Genomic DNA, 18,155 nt, shown 5'->3' with positions numbered 1-18,155 from the left:
GCCACTAGAGGGTGACATACTTACACACAAGTACTCCTTGGGGCCTGCCTCCAGCTGAGCGCCTGCAGTATCTAGCCACAGTAGGTATGGCGACCCAACAGGCACTGCCCCATGTGGCCAGATGTGTGTGCAGGGGGGTGGGGGTGGGGCACACACACACACACACACACGCCTCTTTTGACTAGCCCATCCCACTTTTTTTTTTCTTTATGGGTCACACCTGGCAATGCAGAGGGGTTACTCCTGGCTCTGCACTCAGGAATCACCCCAGCAGTGCTCAGAGGACCATATGGGATGCTGGAAATCGAACCCGGGTCGGCCGCATGCAAGGCAATCGCCCTCCCCGCTGTGCTAGTGCTGCAGCCCCCATCCCGCTGTTTCTAAGGAAAGCCACCAGGGCTCCTACGTCAGTCCAGACATGGCGTTCGCTGCCATGTCTGTGTTTGTGGTCTTATGGCAACTTCCATTGTTCAAGCCCCAGCACCGTGCCTGAGAATGTGGTCTCTGGGTCTAGACCCCTGAGTTCAAGTTCCAGTCCTACTATTTGTCCGGTCCTGAGCAAGCGGCTTCTCTGTTTCCTCACCTCTCACATGGAGGTGATGGAGGTTTGCTCTTGTGAACAGAGAATTTCCTATAGGTAAAACCCTTTAAAGAATGCCAAACACAGAGGCTGGAACAGTTGTACAGCAGTAGGGTGCTTGCTTTGCACACGGTCAACCTGAATTTGCTCCCTGACACCACCTATGGTTCCCCAGGCCAGTCAGAGAGACATATGTATTCCTGAGTGTAGAGCCGGAGTAGCCCTGAACACCATTGAGTGTGGCCTTACCCCTTGCCCCTCCCCCTCAAAGCCTAATAAGTAAATAAATGCTCAATAAATATTTTCATTTTGGTCAAGTTCTATACTAGGATATTACATCGATTATACCATTTAATCCTCACAAAATTCCCAAGATACTATTCTCATTTTATAGAGAAGGATCTGAGATTCCAAGTGATTAATACTTTGTCAAAAGCTAGAGAGCTGGAGGGGTGTTTGAGAAATTGGAGAATGATGGAAGGAAGGTGTAATGATGGTGGGATTGGTGTTGGGAAGAAAAAGGAAGGGAAAAGTAAGGAAGAAAGAAAGAAAGAAAGAAAGAAAGAAAGAAAGAAAGAAAGAAAGAAAAGAAAGAAAGAAAGAAAGAAAGGGAGAAGAAAGAGAGAGAAAGAAAGAAAAGAGAGAAGAGAAAGAAAGAGAGAAAGGAAGGAAGGAAGGAAGGAAGGAAGAAGAAGAAGAAAGAAAGAAAGAAAGAAAGAAAGAAAGAAAGAAGAAAGAAAGAAGAAAGAAAGAAAGAAAGAAAGAAAGAGGGGCTGGAGAGATAGCACAGCGGTAGGGCGTTTGCCTTGCACGCGGCCAACCGGGTTCAAATCCCAGCATCCCATATGGTCCCCTGAGCACGGCCAGGGGGGTGATTCCTGAGTGCAGAGCCAGGGAGTAACCCCTGTGCATCGCCAGGTGTGACCCAAAAAGCAAAAAAAAAAAAAGAAAGAAAGAAAGAAAGGGAAAAAGAAAGAAAGGGAGAAAGAAAGAAAGAAAGAAAGAAAGAAAGAAAGAAAGAAAGAAAGAAAGAAAGAAAGAAGAAAGAAAGAAAGAAAGAAAGAAAGAAAGAGAAAGAAAGGGAGAAAGAAAGAAAAAGAGAGAAAGAGAAAGAAAGAAAGAAAGAAAGAAAGAGAGAGAGAAGAAAGAAAGAAAGAAAGAAAGAAAGAAGAAGAAAGAAAGAAAGAAAGAAGAGAAAGGGAGAGAAGAAAGAAAGAAAGAAAGGAGAAAGAGAAAGAGAGAAAGAAAGAAAGAAAGACAAGGAGAAAGAAAGAAAGAAAGAAAGGGAGAAAGAGAAAGAGAGAAAGAAAGAAAGAAAGACAGGGAGAAAGAGAGAGAAAGAAAGTAAGAAAGAAAGAAAGAAAGAAAGAAAGGGAGAAAGAAAGGGAGAAAGAAAGAAAAAGAGAGAAAGAGAAAGAAAGAAAGAAAGAAAGGGAGAAAGAAAGAAAGAAGGAAAGAAAGAGAGAAAGAAAGAAAGAAAGACAGGGAGAAAGAAAGACAGGGAGAAAGAGAGAGAAAGAAAGAGAGAAAGAAAGAAAAAAAGAAAAAGAGAGAAAGGAAGGAAGAAAGAAAGGGAGAAAGAGAAAGAAAGAAGGAAAGAAAGAGAGAAAGAAAGAAAGAAAGACAGGGAGAAAGAAAGACAGGGAGAAAGAGAGAGAAAGAAAGAGAGAAAGAAAGAAAAAAAGAAAAAGAGAGAAAGAAAGAAAGAAAGAAAGAAAGGAAGAAAGAGAGAAAGAGAGAAAGAGCTGGGCCAGAGCAATGGTACAGTGGGGAAATGCCTCCAATTGTGCATTTCTGAAAGAAAACCCAAACAGGCCTCAATATCACCCCTACTGCATGCCCAGGCTCACACTGGGTCTTTCTTTCCCATAGCTGTCTCACTGCCTTGCATATGACTAACCCAGGTTCAATCCCTTGTGTCCCATATGGTCCCCAGAGCTCTACCAGGAGTGATCCCTGAGTGCAGAGCCAGGAGTAAGCCCTGAGCACTGCTGGGTATGCTCCTTCTCCCCCCACCACGACAGAGAGAGAAGGGGGGGGAGAGGGGGGGAGAGAGAGAGGGAGAGAGAGAGGGGGAGAGAGGGAGAGAGAGGGAGAGCTCAAGCAGAGACAAGATTTTGTACTGTTTTGTTTTGAAGCCATGTCCAACAGTGCTCAGGAGCTACTCCTGGTTCTGGTGGTCATGCTCAGGGGACCATATGGAGTGCCAGGATGGAACCCTGTTGGCAGAGTGCAAGGCACGCGCCTCCCTGCTGTACTCTCTGCAAGGCAAGTGTCTGACTGCTGTACTATCTCTGCCCACCCCGCCCAGTGTTTTCAAGCAAAAGGAGAAGCCTGGGTGGTGGGAGGTTCTGCAAGCCATTCTCCATGCAGGGCACTGGGCAGGGGGGAGGGGGAAGGGTCAGCCGCGGAAGCCCAGAACTGGCTAGGAATGCAAGTGCCTTTCGCTCCAGACACTCCTAGGGGGAGATTCTGGTACCTACTCAAGTTTGAGAACTGCAGCTGTGAGCTGAGTAGTGTGTGAAGTCAAAGGCAGCAGAAGGGATGTTTGTCTAACAGAAGGAAGTTCTAGAAAGTGCTGCCCTCCAGACTGAGAAAATGAGGCGCCAAGAGAGGAATGGCTCACTTTCACTGGCAGATTTTATTTTGCCCGTGCACTTCTGCTATGTTTCTGTTCCTTTAACTTCTACATTTTTTACAAACAGGAAATAAAGTTTAAAGAAAAGCACCTAACCTTCCACAGATGTATATCTGCACAATTTGGAGGCCCATTTGTGTGCATTTTCCCTGCCTCCCATTTTGTGCATTTATGGAAGAAAACCCAAACGGGCACCAATTTCACCCCTCCTGTATGCCCAGGCTCACACTGGGTCTTTCTTTGCCATAGCTTTATTTTGCTTTGGGAATTTTCACAAAAGTTTCATGAACAGAAATCGATTCCCTTTGAGACAGGAGGAAATTAAAGTCAAAGAATTTAAGCCACTTTGCCGAAGGTCACTCAACTCCAACTGGATAGCTGGGATTCTGACGCACAGCTCTGACTCACGCTGGGGTCAGAGTCCAGGTGGCCCAGGGACAGGGTTCGGCTTGTACAGACTCCTACAAGGGAATCCACAACTGGAAGGCCCTCACATTCATGAGCCAGTGAAGAAGCCCTTCTCCATCTCTGCCTGGATGTCTGCGAACTGACAAGCTCTAATGTCAGGGAAGAATAAAGAGGGCCAATGAGGAGAAAGACAGGACAGGGGCCGGAGACATAGTACAGTGGGTAGGGCACTTGCCTTGCATGTGGCCAATCTAGGTTCAATTCCTGGCACCCCATATGGTCCTGAGCACTGCTAGGAGTAATTCCTCAGTGCAGGGCCAGGAGGAACCCTTGAGCATTACCTGTACATGTATCCTTCCACCCCGCAAATACAGAAAGACAGGATAGTAAAACTTATCCGAAGCATTTCAATTTTAAAAACAGTAGCAAAGTTTATATTGTAAATGAAAATTTTCTGACTTCAAATACTAAATTCCAATTCCAGAGAAAAACTGAGCATTCAAATAAAGGACTGAGGAGCCAGAGGGTAGTCCAGTGGGTAGGGCATTTGCCCTGCATGCAGCTGACTGGGTTTGAGCCTCAGCACCCCATATGGTCTCCAGAACCATCCAGGAGTGATCCCTGAGCACAGAACCAGGAGTAAGCCCTGAGCATGGCTTGGTGTAGCCCAAAAAGAAAGGAGGAAATGAAGGAAGGAAGGAAGGAAGGAAGGAAGGAAGGAAGGAAGGAAGGAAGGAAGGAAGGAAGGAAGGGAGGGAGGGAGGGAAGGAGGGAGAGAGGGAGGGAGGGAGGGAAGGAGGGAGAGAAAGAAAGAAAGAGATAAAGAGAGAGATAAATAGAGAAGGAAGGAAGGAAGGAAGGAAGGAAGGAAGGAAGGAAGGAAGGAAGGAAGGAAGGAAGGAAGGAAGGAAGGAAGGAAGGAAGAGGAAGGGAAGACAAGCCAGAGAGAAAGCACAGGAGGTTTTAAAGCACTTGCCTTCCATGTGACCAAAGGAGATTCAATTCCTGGCAACGCCTATTGTACTTACATACTTAGCACTTCCAGGGTGCCCAACCCCCCTGTTAAAATAAAAATATAGATCCCTTATTCTCTTTGGTTTTGGAGCGTAGGGGGTACACCTCAACTATGAGAAGCAGGGAATAGAACCAGGAATTCAAATGCAAAGCTTGTGCTCCAGCCCTTCGAACCATCTCCCCAGTTCATCTAAATAAGTTTCTCCTTATGTAAAGGTCTTTCACTCCCACACATGTTGCACACTGCAGTCTGCACTCAGGTGGCTGCCCGAAAGGACACACTCTCTTTCTATCACACTAGTGGGACAGTAGTGACCAGCACGGTCCCGTCAGCAGGCCTAGTCTGGTTCATGCCTTAAAGCAGCAACATCTTCAACATCATATCACAGAACTGCGCACATAAGTTACAGGAGCAGTTTTGAAACAACTGCCCATTAAAAACCCTTCTTGCAAGTGCTTGGCACCCTGAAAAGCACCAAAGCTTTTTGTTTTTAGTGTTGACATATTTTTTTAATAACAAGTACTTAACTGTTTATTTATTTGCAAATTGGGTTGGTTTTGTTATTTTTTTCAGCCACTCCATCCAGCAGTGTTGGGGGTCCCCTCCTGGATCTGCACTCAAGGATCACTCTGGGCAGGGTTCAGGGGACTCTATGTGGGGCTAGAGATCAAGCCCAGGTCACTGTGGGCCAGGCAAGCAAGGCAAGCACCCTACCTGCTGCATTATCTTTCAGGCCCATTCCCTAAACTGTTGACACTTTTGTCTCCCTTTTTGTTGGGGAGAGGGGCCTTCCCAGCAGCATTTGGGACCCCAGGCTGGCCCTGATGATAGTTGGCTGGCGGTGCAGGGCCTAAGGTTTGAAGCTGGGCCTGGTCCGAGGCGCTGTGTAGGTCTGGCAACGCTAGGAGAACACTGGGGCCACACTCTGTGGCACATGAGATGCCTTGTGGTGCCGAGGAGTGAATGTGAAGCCTTAATGAGTGCTGGGCACGGGGCCGGACTCATACAGCTGGGAGCTTACTTGCCTCACACAAAGCTGACCTGGGTCTAATCCCCATAAGGTCCACTGAGCCCTGCCAGATCAGTGATCCCTGAGCTCAGTGCCAGGAGTACATCCTGAGCATAGTCAGGTGTGACCCCAAGCCAACACACACACACACACACACACACACACACACCTAGGCATGTGTTCCAACCCAGGAACTTAAGTTATCTCCTTAGCTTCTGGGTTTGTATTCATAGTAATAAGGATAATGGTGACATTTAGGAGTATTCTATCAAACTATTTCTAATACTTGAGTCTGAAGCCTGAAAATACATAAACTATCTGAGTAGATGACTGTTACCAGTTACAAATGGCCATCCTATTTCAAAAATTGAAGGAGGGAGTGACTGTTTATCTAAGAGTGATTATTAATAGTGCCTCCTTTCACTCTCACAAGTTTTTCCAGTGTGGTAATAAACTGTACAGTCATCCTAATGAGAGGTTCTAGCTGCACAGATCTTAAGTCCTGATTTTTATTGCAGTGGATAATGCTCGTGTTTATAGGATATAGCAAACTAATAATATGGAAGAGAGTAAACAAATATTTCAGAGGGTTCTTGGCAACTTTAAAAAAAGTACAGAATGGTTGATGTATGCATTTATTTTTTATTTATTTCTATTTTGGGATCAATTGTGAACTGGAGTGATAGTGCAGCAGGTAGGGTGTTCGCCTTGCATGCGGCCGACCTGGCTTCAATTCCTCCGCCCCTCTTGGAGAGCCTGGCAAGCTACTGAGAGTATCTCGCCTGCACAGCAGAGCTTGGCAAGCTACCCCTGGCATATTTGATATGTCAAAGACAGTAAGAAAAAGTCTCACAATGGAGATGTTACTGGTGCCTGCTCGAGCAAATCGATGTGCAACGGAATGACAGTAATACAGTGATACAGTGATTTTTGGAAGCAAGATAGGGTTTTTTTTAAATTATTATTATATTTTTTTGCTTTTTGGGTCACACCCAGCAATGCACAGGGGTCACTCCTGGCTAATGCACTCAGGAATCACCCCTGGCGGTACTCAGGGGACCATATGGGATGCTGGGATTTGAACCTGGGTCGGCCACATGCAAGGCAAACGCCCTACCCGCTGTGCTATCACTCCAGCCCCACAAGATAGTTTTTTGTTTGGTGTTTTTTTTCTTTTTGGGTCACACCTGGCAGTATTCAGGGGTAACTCTTGGTTCTGCATTCAGGAATCACTTCTAGTGGTATGGTGCTCAGGGGACCATATGGGATGCCAGGGATCAAACCCAGGTCAACCATGTGCAAGGAAAACACTCTTCCCGCTGTCCTATCGTTCCAGCCCAAGCAAGATAGTTTTTATTGAAACTTATTTAGAATGATGTGAGGATAGGGGCTGGAGTGATAGCACAGCAGGTAGGGCGTTTGCCTTGCACAAGGCCAACCCGGGTTCGATTCCCAGCATCCCATATGGTCCCCTGAGCACCACCAGGGGTGATTCTGAGTGCAGAGCCAGGAGTAACCCCTGGGCATTGCCAGGTGTCACCCAAAAAGTGGAAAAAAAAAGATGCGAGGATAAAGAAAGAAAAGTGTGTGTTCAAGAGAGAATGCAGGCTTCTCCAGAGTAGAAATAAGCAAAGGAACAGAGACAAGCAAGTGAGATACGTGTTCAAGGGAGAACCTGAGAACGCGGGTTTGAAGAGTGAGGCTTAACCATTTTTTAAAATTAATTTTTCTTTTTTTTTTTTTTTTGGGTCACACCCGGCAATGCACAGGGGTTACTTCTGGCTTTGCACTCAGGAATTACTCTTGGCGGTGCTCAGGGGACCATATGGGATGCTGGGATTTGAACCCGGGTCGGCCGTGTGCAAGGCAAATGCCCTACCCGCTATGCTATTGCTCCAGCTCCTAAAATTAATTTTTCTATTGGGGCCTTTCCTGAAGGACCTCAGGGGATTTCAAGAGCCACGTCCATTAGTGCTCAGAGTTCAGGTGACCCAACAGACTGAACTCAGGCCCTGTTACATGCAAGGCATGTGCTCAACACCGGGGCCATCTCCCAGTCCAACTTAAACCTCTTGTTTTGTTTTGTTTTGGGGCAGTGCTCAGGGATCACTCCTGCTCTGTGCCTCCGGAGTCACTCCTGCAGTGCCTGGGATTGAATCCTGGTGGAGCACGTGCAAGGCAAGCATCTTCCCAGCTGTATGATCTCGCCAGCTGCGTCCTAACCATTTTAAGTGTACAATTCAGTCTCGCCAGGCGTGATCCCGGTACCACCAGGAGCCATCCCAGAACACTACCTGGTATAATCCACAAACAAAAGAAAAAGTAGGCTTGCTCTTCAAACCCCTTTTCTCCCTTATCCATCTCTCTTTCTGCTTTTTTTCCACTCTGGAAAAGTTCGTATTCTTTCTTGAACCGTATTTCCTCCCTTTCTCCTCATGTCTTTTAAGTAAATTTCATTCAATAAAACTATCTTTCTTCACTAGAATAAGAAAAAAGAAAGAAGGAAAGAAAACTAGAATCATATTCTGCAGCAGATTCCCAGAACTTGCTCATTTTGCAAAATGGAAACCCTGAACCCATTAAATAATAACTTCTTTTTCCCCTTCTCTCTAGCCCCTGGCAGCTACTACTTCATTTGCTGTTCCTATGGCTTCCACCACTCTATGTAACTAAAAGACTTGATATTATATAACAATTCCCCCCCCCTCTCTCTGTGTGTGTGTGTGTGTGTGTGTGTGTGTGTGTGTGTGTGTGTGACTGGCTTATTTCACCCATATTGTCGTAAAGTGTGGTTTTCATGTGTCAGAACTTCTTTTTTAAAGGATGAATCATGATGCACTGTATATTTATATCACAGTTTGCTAATCCCCACACTTATCAATGTGACCAATGTGCTATTAACACCCTTGACCATTGTGAATAATGCTGCAAACAGGAGTATACAGATATCTATATAAGACAGCTTTCATTTTTTACATATATTCAAAAGTGGAATTGGTGAATGGATCATATGGTGGTTCTATTTTTCTTTTTTCTTTTCTCTTTTTGGGTCACACCCACAATGCTCAGGGATTACCCCAGCTCTGCACTGGCAGTGCTCAGGGGACCATATGGGATGCTGGGGATAGAATCCAGGTCAGCCATGTGCAAGGCAAATGCCATACCAATGTACTATCCCTTGGCCCCTAAATTTAACTTTTTGAGGAACTGCCAAATTGTTTTCCTTAGTAGGTTTTTTTTTCAAATCATTTTATTTCCACATTAATAGGCCACTGGAGTTCCAATTTCTCAACACTTTCACTAGCACTTGTTAATGTTTTGTTTTATTAATAGGAGCCATCCTAAAGGGTCAGGGGCAATAGCTATGGCATTGGGGGAGTTTTGTTTTTTTTTTTTTTTTTTTGCTTTTTGGGTCACACCCAGCAATGCTCAGGGGTTACTCCTGGCTTTGCACTCAGGAATTACTCCTGGCAGTGCTTGGGGGACCATATGGGATGCCGGGGATCGAACCCGGGTCGGCCGCGTGCAAGGCAAACGCCCTACCCGCTGTGCTATCGCTCCGGCCCCCGGCATTGGGGGAGTTTTGTTTGTTTCCTTTTTCTCTTTTTGTCTTGGGGACACACCCAGCAGTACTCAGGGGTTTTGAGCTTGAGGGTCATTCCTAGCAGTGCTTGGGCATTATGTGATGTGGGTGATTTTACCCAGGCTTCCTGCAGGCCAAGCATGCACACACATCCTTTGAGTTATCACCCCTTACTGTGGTTTTGATCTGCATTTCCCTAACAATTACTGATTTTGTACTCATTGTTCATTTGTACAAGTTATTGGCTGCATGTATATCTTCTTTGAAGAATGTTCAATTTATTTGTCCATTTAAAAAATGATGATGATGATGATGATGATGTGTGTTTCGAGGGATGGAACCCAGATCCTTATTCACCTGTCTGTGCTCAGGTCTTACTCCTGATGTGGCTCAGTCATGTGTGGTGCCAGGGATTGAATGTAGGTGGCTGGGTGCAAAGCAAGTGCCTTATCTACCAGACTATCCCTCCAGCCTCTAGTTTATTTCTCCACCCTTTTTTCCTCTAGTTTGTTTTTATAAAAATATTCTTGGTGGGCCAGAGCTATAGTACAGTGGATAGCGTGCTCACCTTGCACCTGGCTAACCCAGGTTCAATCCCCGGCAACCACATATGGTACCCTGAGTTGGCCAGGAGTGATTCCTGAATGCGGAGCCAGGAGTAAGCCCGGAGCACCACCAGGTGTGGCCCAAAAGCCAAAAGGGGTAAAAAAAGGGGGGGGGGGAAAGAAATCAGAGTTTCTGGTTCAAATTATCCTTCAGATATTTTCCTGTTGCAAATTTGCTTCTGTTTTTGCGCCATACCCAGTGTTCAGAGCTTACTTCTGATTCTGTGCTCAGGAATCACTTTTGGCAGAGTGCAGGGGACCATAGGCAGATGCTGGGGATAGAACAGAAGTTGGCTGCTTACAAAGCAAGTGAGTGCCTTAACCTTCTGGCGCGTGTTTTAGGTCTATGGAGGTGGTTTGAGATTTTAGGTTACAACCAGAGGTTCTCAGAGATTCTTGGCTCTATGCTCAGGAGTTAATTCCTGGAGGTGTTAGGAGACCACGGCGTGCCAAGGAAGGGACCTAAGTCTGCATGCAAAGCATGTGCTCAGTTCCTTGAACACAAACCTGAGCCTAAACCAACTTTCCTTAAACCACCCTCCACCAACACAGCTACTAAAATGAAAAGATGGGAGGACGAGTATCTTGTTTGTTAAACATGAAAAGAATCATGCTGCTTGGGGCTGGAGCAATAGCACAACGGGTAGGGCATTTGCCTTGCACGAAGCCGACCCGGGTTCAACCCATATGGTCCCCTGAGCACCGCCAGGAGTAATTCCTGAGTGCAGAGTCAGGAATAAGCCCTGTGTGTTGCCGGGTGTGACCCAAAAAGAAAAAAAAAATCACGCTGCTGAGTGTATTTAGAATACTTAAAGTATATGTTTAAATGCCTTTCAAAAAAAGACTATTGGGGCTGGAGTGATGGTATAGTGGGTAGTTTGATTCCCATATGGTTCCTCCCAGCCCCACCTGGACTAATCCCTAAGTCCAGAGCCAGGGATAAGCCCTGAACACTGCAGGATGTGGCCCCCAAAGAAACAGAATAAAAGACTATTAGTAAGATTCCAGAGTTCAACACAAGAAAGTTTTGCTAGAACTAGGACCAGGCGGCCAACTCCTAAAGTAATGCTTCCAGGTACGACTGACTGACTCTTCATACTTGAGATCAGAAGGGGGCCTCTAGTATCCCTCCTCTCCCACCGTCTCCCTTAAGTTCCTGTCTTTCTTAGCCACATCCCAGTAGGTCGGACTCCCAGCTGAGCAATCTATAGATAGAGTTCTGTAGGATTATGGTGATTTGGAGTAAGATGCTGGTTTCAACACAAACACATCTCTATCCATACAATGATAACACAAATCAATTTCATGAAGTGTTTTTTTTTTTTTTTTTTTGCTTTTTGAGTCACACCTGGCGATGCACAGGGGTTGCTCCTGGCTCTGCACTCAGGAATTACTCCTGGTGGTGCTCAGGGGACCCTATGGGATGCTGGGAATCAAACCTGGGTCGGCCGTGTGCAAGGCAAACGCCCTACCCTCTGTGCTATCGCTCCAGCCCCTCATGCAGTGTTTTAAAGGTAAAAGTTTAGGCAGAAGTGACTGAGATGAATAATAGACCGCATACACCTCAGGAGAAAAGTATGCACCACCATCACCCCACCCAGCCGCAAACTGTCATAGTGCCACATCTAGCATTATCTCAACTGGGTAACATTATTTTAGGAAGATTAGAATAATCCATGGAGACTCACACTGTGTGCATTGTGGTTGAGTTAGTAAACTTGTAAATTTGTTTCTTTTCTTCTTTTTCGTTTTTTGGGCCACAACCAGTGGTGCTGGGCTTAGTCCTGGCTCTGTGCTGGGGGAATCACTCCTGATGGGGTTTGGGGAACCATACATATGTGGTGTCAGGCTCCAACCTGGGTTGGTCATGGGCTTGCAAAGGAAGCACCCTACCTGCTGTACTATCTCTATGGCCCCTGAGTATGTTTCTGCATTTCCTCAATGGTGACAGAAATGAGATGGGATTGAATAGTAGTAGTATGCCAGAGAGTGAACCTATGGGAGCCCCTCCGCCCCCACTTTTCTGTTAGATAAATCATCAAGTTGTCTAGTACCAAGTTGTGTGATCCTACAAAAAAAAAAAAAGAAGCTATTTTTAAACGATTTAAGGATAGTTGAAATGAAAAAAACCCTATCCTTTGTGTGGGTATTTAAGACCCTGAATTCGTTTACATTCTAGAACGGAACATAATGCCAAACCAAGCCCAGTAGTCATTTTATTTAAAAGTAGATTTTGTACTAGCATATATAAATGTACCGTCAGTACAGCCGGGCCATACAATTTACATATAGTCGAAGTGGCTGCCAAGAAAGAAAAGGATCGTAAATCAAGGCTTCGGGAAGGGGCACTTCCCACCGCACCGTTTAGCAGCCAAGTGCGGAAGCAAAGGGAAGTTTTGATGTCTACAGTACAGAGGGAAACCCCCTCTCGGAGAGTCTGGAAACACCCAGCAGAGGCGAGAAGGAAGTGGTAGGGGATAATCCGAGGAGGGGGACCTGGGGGTCAGTGTGAAGTGACGGTCTGGATGAAATAAAGGCCAGTTGCTCTTCTTTAGGGAAGGAAGGAATCGGGGAGAAAGAGCCCCATGGGGGGGGGGGCATGATATCAGAGACGAAGGGACAGTTGGGGAGAGGAGAGAGTGAGAGAGGAGAGAGGAGAGATTGAGAGAGAGAGAGAGAGAGAGGGGGGGGGGAGGAGAGAGGAAGAGAGAAGTCGGGGTGATGATTATTAGATACAGTGAGTGGGAGGAGGGCTCGGCAAGGCTAATAAAGGAGAAGGGTATAAAAGTCAGGCTGGGGAAACGGCAGCGCCCAACGACGGGGAAAGCCCGCGGAGCCGCCAGCCGCCAAGCAAAAAAACTAACAGAAAATAAAGCGAAGCCGGCCGGGGGCCGGGGGCGCCGGCCGGGCCGGGCCGGGCCGCGAGGGAGCGCGCGGGGGGCGGCGGGGCTGACAGCTGCGGGCGGCCCGCGCCGACGGGGTTAAAGCCCGGGGCCGGCGCGCGGAGGAAGGACCCGGTTTCCAGGGCGACGGCCCCGCCAGTTCCGGCAGCGCAGGCTCGTACCATCGCGCGGGCGCGCGCGGGGGGGAGCGCCCGGGGCCCGCGGGGAGCCCGCGCAGTGGCCGGGGGCCGGCGGGGGTCCGTGGCGGACGCGACCGAGCGCGCGCGCCCGCCTGCTCGCCCCGGGCTCCGCGCCGCGCCGCGCTCGGGCCGCGGCGGGCCGCGCCGTGCTCCGAGCCGGGCCCGGCAGCTCCCGAGCGGCGGCGGGCGGCGGGGGCGGCGCGGGCAGGCGCCCCGGGGGCCCCGGATTGGCCGGCTGCGGCGGCGGCTGGTCCCCCCGCCGGGGCGGCCGAGTGCAGGCGGCCCGGGCTGGGAGGTTTGAAAAGCCGGCGAGAGACAAAGGCGGCAGGAAGCCTCCGGGCGCCCGGAGCCCCCTGGCCGGCCGCGCTGCCGGCTCGGAGCGGACGATGCGGCCGGGCCCGCGGGGGCGGCGGCGGCGGCCGAGCGGCGCCTCCCGAGCGCGGCGCGGGTAGAGCCGAGGCGGCGGCGGCGGCGGCGGCGCGGCCCGGGCTCCGGGGGCGAGTGAGCGGCCGGGCGCCGGCCCCGCCCGGGATGTGAGCGGCGCGCGGAGCCCGGGGCGGGGGGCGGGCAGGGAAGGGAGGCGCAGCCGGCAGGAAGGAAGGAAGGACGGACGGACCGGGAGGAGGAGCGGCGGCGGCGGCGGCCGGAGCCGGAAGGCGGGGAGGGGCCGGCCGTTGGGCCCGAGGCGGCGGCACCGGCGGCCGGGGCCAGCCGCGATCGTCGCCTCCCGGGGCCGCCGCGGAGGGGCCCGGGCCTCCTCCCCCCGGCGCCGCGGAGGGGGGAGGAGGAAGATGGAGACCCACATCTCGTGCCTGTTCCCCGAGCTGCTGGCCATGATCTTCGGCTACCTGGACGTCCGGGACAAGGGGCGCGCGGCGCAGGTGTGCACGGCCTGGCGGGACGCCGCCTACCACAAGTCGGTGTGGCGGGGGGTGGAGGCCAAGCTGCACCTGCGCCGGGCCAACCCGTCGCTGTTCCCCAGCCTGCAGGCCCGGGGCATCCGCCGGGTGCAGATCCTGAGTCTCCGCCGCAGCCTCAGCTACGTGATCCAGGGCATGGCCAACATCGAGAGCCTGAACCTCAGCGGCTGCTACAACCTCACCGACAACGGCCTGGGCCACGCGTTCGTGCAGGAGATCGGCTCCCTGCGCGCCCTCAACCTGAGCCTCTGCAAGCAGATCACAGACAGCAGCCTGGGCCGCATCGCCCAGTACCTCAAGGGCCTGGAGGTGCTGGAGCTGGGGGGTTGCAGCAACATCACGAACACGGGCCTCCTGCTCATCGCCTGGGGCCTCCAGCGCCTCAAGAGCCTTAATCTCCGCAGCTGCCGCCACCTCTCGGACGTGGGCATCGGGCACCTGGCCGGCATGACGCGCAGCGCGGCCGAGGGCTGCCTGGGCCTGGAGCAGCTCACGCTGCAGGACTGCCAGAAGCTCACGGATCTCTCCCTCAAGCACATCTCCCGGGGGCTGACGGGCCTGCGGCTCCTCAACCTCAGCTTCTGCGGGGGCATCTCGGACGCCGGCCTCCTGCACCTGTCGCACATGGGCAGCCTCCGCAGCCTCAACCTGCGCTCGTGCGACAACATCAGCGACACGGGCATCATGCACCTGGCCATGGGCAGCCTGCGCCTCTCGGGGCTGGACGTGTCCTTCTGTGACAAGGTGGGGGACCAGAGTCTGGCGTACATCGCCCAGGGGCTGGATGGCCTCAAGTCCCTGTCCCTCTGCTCCTGCCACATCAGTGACGATGGCATCAACCGCATGGTGCGGCAGATGCACGGGCTGCGCACGCTCAACATCGGCCAGTGCGTGCGCATCACGGACAAGGGCCTGGAGCTGATTGCGGAGCACCTGAGCCAGCTCACGGGCATCGACCTCTACGGCTGCACCCGCATCACCAAGCGCGGCCTGGAGCGCATCACGCAGCTGCCGTGCCTCAAGGTACTCAACCTGGGACTCTGGCAGATGACGGACAGTGAGAAAGTCAGGTGAGGGCGGCAGCAGCAGCTCCCCGTGCCCCGCCCTGGCGATCCTCCCCGCATCACCCACCCCCCTCGCCCCCTGCACATTTAGGCAAGAATCACGGCAGTGGAGGAGTTGGGGCAGTGACGGTCGCATCCCTCTCTCACCCCTCTGCCCCCTCCACCTGAGTTCTCACTGCCCCGCGGCTCCTCTCGTTTTCCCCTGAGGATGGAGAGCTGGACTCAGCCACTGACACCCGGCCCCCCACCCTCCAGCCTCTGCAGGGGCAAGGTGGACCGAGGGAGCCGCTCTCCCCCCCCATTGCAAGGCGTTTGGAACTGGGGGTGGGCAGACGGGTTCTTTCCACCCTGGGGGGGGGGGCTGAGGAAAATGTCTGCCTTTACTTAAGCGTTCCTTTGAATACTGTGATCTGGTTTTTATTTTGAAATGGATAAAAAAAAAGCAAACCCAACTACAACGGCCTTTTCACCCTCCTTCCACGTTGGAACGAATCTCAGTCCCTTCTCATTTCTTCACCTTCCACGGAGCTCTGCCCTCACGCACATTTCACTGTACGCCCTTTCTCTCCCTTGGACAAAAAAAAAAAATGTTTGGAGAAATTTGAAATTATGGTCCTTTTTTTCCCCTCTGCTGAATATATCCTATATATTATATATATATAAGTTATATATATATATATATATAAAAGTGTCTGGCTACCTCGTTTTAGTTTACTCTTTCCTCTGAAGCCCTGGAATTCTACAAGAGAGATATTTTGAGACTGAAACATTTTTGTGCCTAGACTGGAAAGATGCTCATTGGGTTTGTACATCTTTTTTGTTCTGGCTTCTTCTCCAACCCCATCCATCCAGTGTGCCCCATCTCCACATTCTGGCTCTTTTTTTTCGGGGGGGGGGGGTCTCTCCTTGCCCATTGTGATTAGAACACCCAATGTTATACCTAAATGTTGACTTAATTTATAGCACAAGTGTGGGAGAAATGAGAGTTGAACTGTTTTTGTTTGTTTGAGATGCAGATTGTGTCTTGAAGATGATTATTATATATGCAAATTCTGCCCTACCCTTCCTTCCCCTTACCCGCTTGGAAGTTTCCCTACAAAAAGGTCGCACAGGGAGGCCTGTTGGGAGCAGTGCTGGCCTGAGAGAGCCCCCGGGCCTGTCATGTGAAGGGGAGGAAAGTGAAATTCATGTCTTATCTCTGTTCTGTTAATAAAAAGAAAAAAGAAAAAAAAGGGGGAGGAGTTTGTGGGTTAAAAAAAAAAGATTCTGTTTCCAAATGGAGGATTAGATGACTTGGTTTGGTGGGCGTTGGGACTTGTGGCTTTAAAGAAAATTGCTTTTTGAGTAGGGTGTATAAATTTCTGTTGGATTTTATTTTTTTAGAATCCTCCACAACATGTGAGACCATGGAGTTAAAAAAAAAAAAAAAAAGAAACCCAGAGACCTTTATCAATTAATTGTACTGTTTGTGAATTTGTATAAATAATAACAAAGATCCTCTTAAAACATTTATATTCTTACAGTAAAAGGTTAAACTGATATTTATATAATAAAAGAGGAAATATGAAGTATGTTTTTGAAAAAAAAAAAAACAAGACAAAAAACAAACTGCCTTGTATCTGTGAATTCTTTTTAAGGCAATGTGTGTTTGGGTCCTTGCCAAAGTAGGAGGTGCTGTTTGTGTCCTCTTAAAAGAAAAAAAAAAGAAACGATACCGAGTTTGGTGCAGCCTTATGTGGTGTGAATAAGCTCAAGGTTAAAAATTTATTCCGTATAGGTTTACCACTGACATTGAAATGTTTTGTTTTAGAAATGTGAGTAGACCGAGATCGATCTCATTTTTGGTTTTAAACTGTCAACACGGTGGAAATGGAAAGAACTTGAACAGAGTGAAACTTTTGAGAAGAAAAGGAGAGAAACAACCAGATTTGCAGGAGTCACGATTGCCCCAGCCCCCTAGGATAGTCCGTTTTTCTGGGGAGTCTAGCTCTCGGGAAGGCTGCGTGGGTCCCGAGCCGTGGAAGTGGGGAAGAAAGATGGGTGTCTGGGTGCGAGTGGGTGCGGGAGGATGCGAGCTGCTCCCGGCCGGGAGGGAACTGAAGCCATTGTTAGAAAAGTTAAAAGAGCGCCGTGCTCGCAGGCGGCTTGTGCTCAGTCATGCATACTGAACCTCAGTGCGGTGAGGGTCCGAGTGCAGGGTGGGTGGGAGGAGGGCGGCTTGGCCCCTCTCCTTAACATTCTCTACCAGCCCGCACTGTATTTAAGCACTTTCCCTGGGCCGGGGCGCTTGGCCTGGAATTCTCCCATATTTGCATTTTAAGCACTTGAGGCCAAAGCCAGCTCTCAGCCTCCTCTGTGGAGGGTTCTCAGCCTGAAAGCGGGCAGATAAATGAATACCAACAATTCTAGCCAAGAGTCCCCTTTGGTAGACAATAATCTGACACCCCGTGGTTGGTCTATGAAAACGAAGAGTCTAAACGCGCAAACAGTAGACTGATTCATATTCTTGGTTTCACAGAGGCCTTTCTGCATTATTTTGAGGTTTCGTTTTTTGTTGTTGTGAGGTTCCCCCCCCCCCCGCCCCCAGCCAAAAAAATACTTGATCCCAGCAGGAGCTGATATGAGTAGCATGAAACCTTACAGGTTCGATACCGCTTTCCAGGAAGAAAACTAGAAAACAGGTTTCTCTGGGGGTGGGGAGGGGGTATAAGATTGTTCTGTAAAATTTCCAGGCTTTCTCCTTACGCATATCACAAAAGCTGCATTGTTCCTTTTTGGAGAGCAGTGAGACCCATCACAATTGGGTCTCACTGAGCCTGACACTAGATCCATCTTCCTTTTTCTTTGGGGAAGGTGTTGGTATTCTTCTCTTAGGTTACAGTGCTGCCTACTGCGGTGGGGGGGGGTTTGGGGGGACCCGGGGTGGGGGGCTTATGTGTGATGTGTGCAGCCTGGTAAGAAGGGACGTTGAATTAGAGTGAGCTTTCTAGTTCAGCATTTGACATTACAGTGCAGGAAGGTAAAACAGTCTGTGGGTCCTTGGAGTGCTTTTCTTCCAGGAGCATGCATGCATGGCTGTACAGATAACGTGAGCACCAGGGCCTGGAGTGACAGTACAGCGATAGGCGTTTGCCTTGCATTCCCAGCAGCCCACAGTAATTCCTGAGTGCATGAACCAGGAGTAACCCCTGAGCATCGCCAGGTGTGACTCAAAAAAAAAAAAAAAAAAAACAACCACCAAAAACCAAAAA

At 49.6% G+C, this 18,155-nt stretch overlaps 2 protein-coding genes across 2 annotated transcripts in view; one reads left to right on the top strand and one right to left on the bottom strand.

The window, feature by feature from the left end:
* WNT5B (Wnt family member 5B) overlaps positions 1-18,155 on the bottom strand; it is a 167,389-nt gene that overhangs the window by 61,914 nt on the left and 87,320 nt on the right. The gene's annotated exons all lie outside the window — the stretch shown is intronic.
* On the top strand, positions 13,575-15,048 carry FBXL14 (F-box and leucine rich repeat protein 14). The gene has a single exon (XM_004603971.3). It carries the CDS (start codon positions 13,712-13,714, stop codon positions 14,912-14,914), a length of 1,203 nt encoding a protein of 400 aa, XP_004604028.3. The 5' UTR covers positions 13,575-13,711; the 3' UTR covers positions 14,915-15,048.

Source organism: Sorex araneus, chromosome 6, assembly GCF_027595985.1.
Source record: "Sorex araneus isolate mSorAra2 chromosome 6, mSorAra2.pri, whole genome shotgun sequence".
Classification (NCBI taxonomy): domain Eukaryota; kingdom Metazoa; phylum Chordata; class Mammalia; order Eulipotyphla; family Soricidae; genus Sorex; species Sorex araneus.
This window is presented reverse-complemented; position numbering and strand designations above follow the sequence as displayed.

Bases quoted from the DNA above. Each gene is read 5' to 3' on its own strand.
- FBXL14 (XM_004603971.3), top strand. From the start codon at position 13,712: ATGGAGACCCACATCTCGTGCCTGTTCCCCGAGCTGCTGGCCATGATC.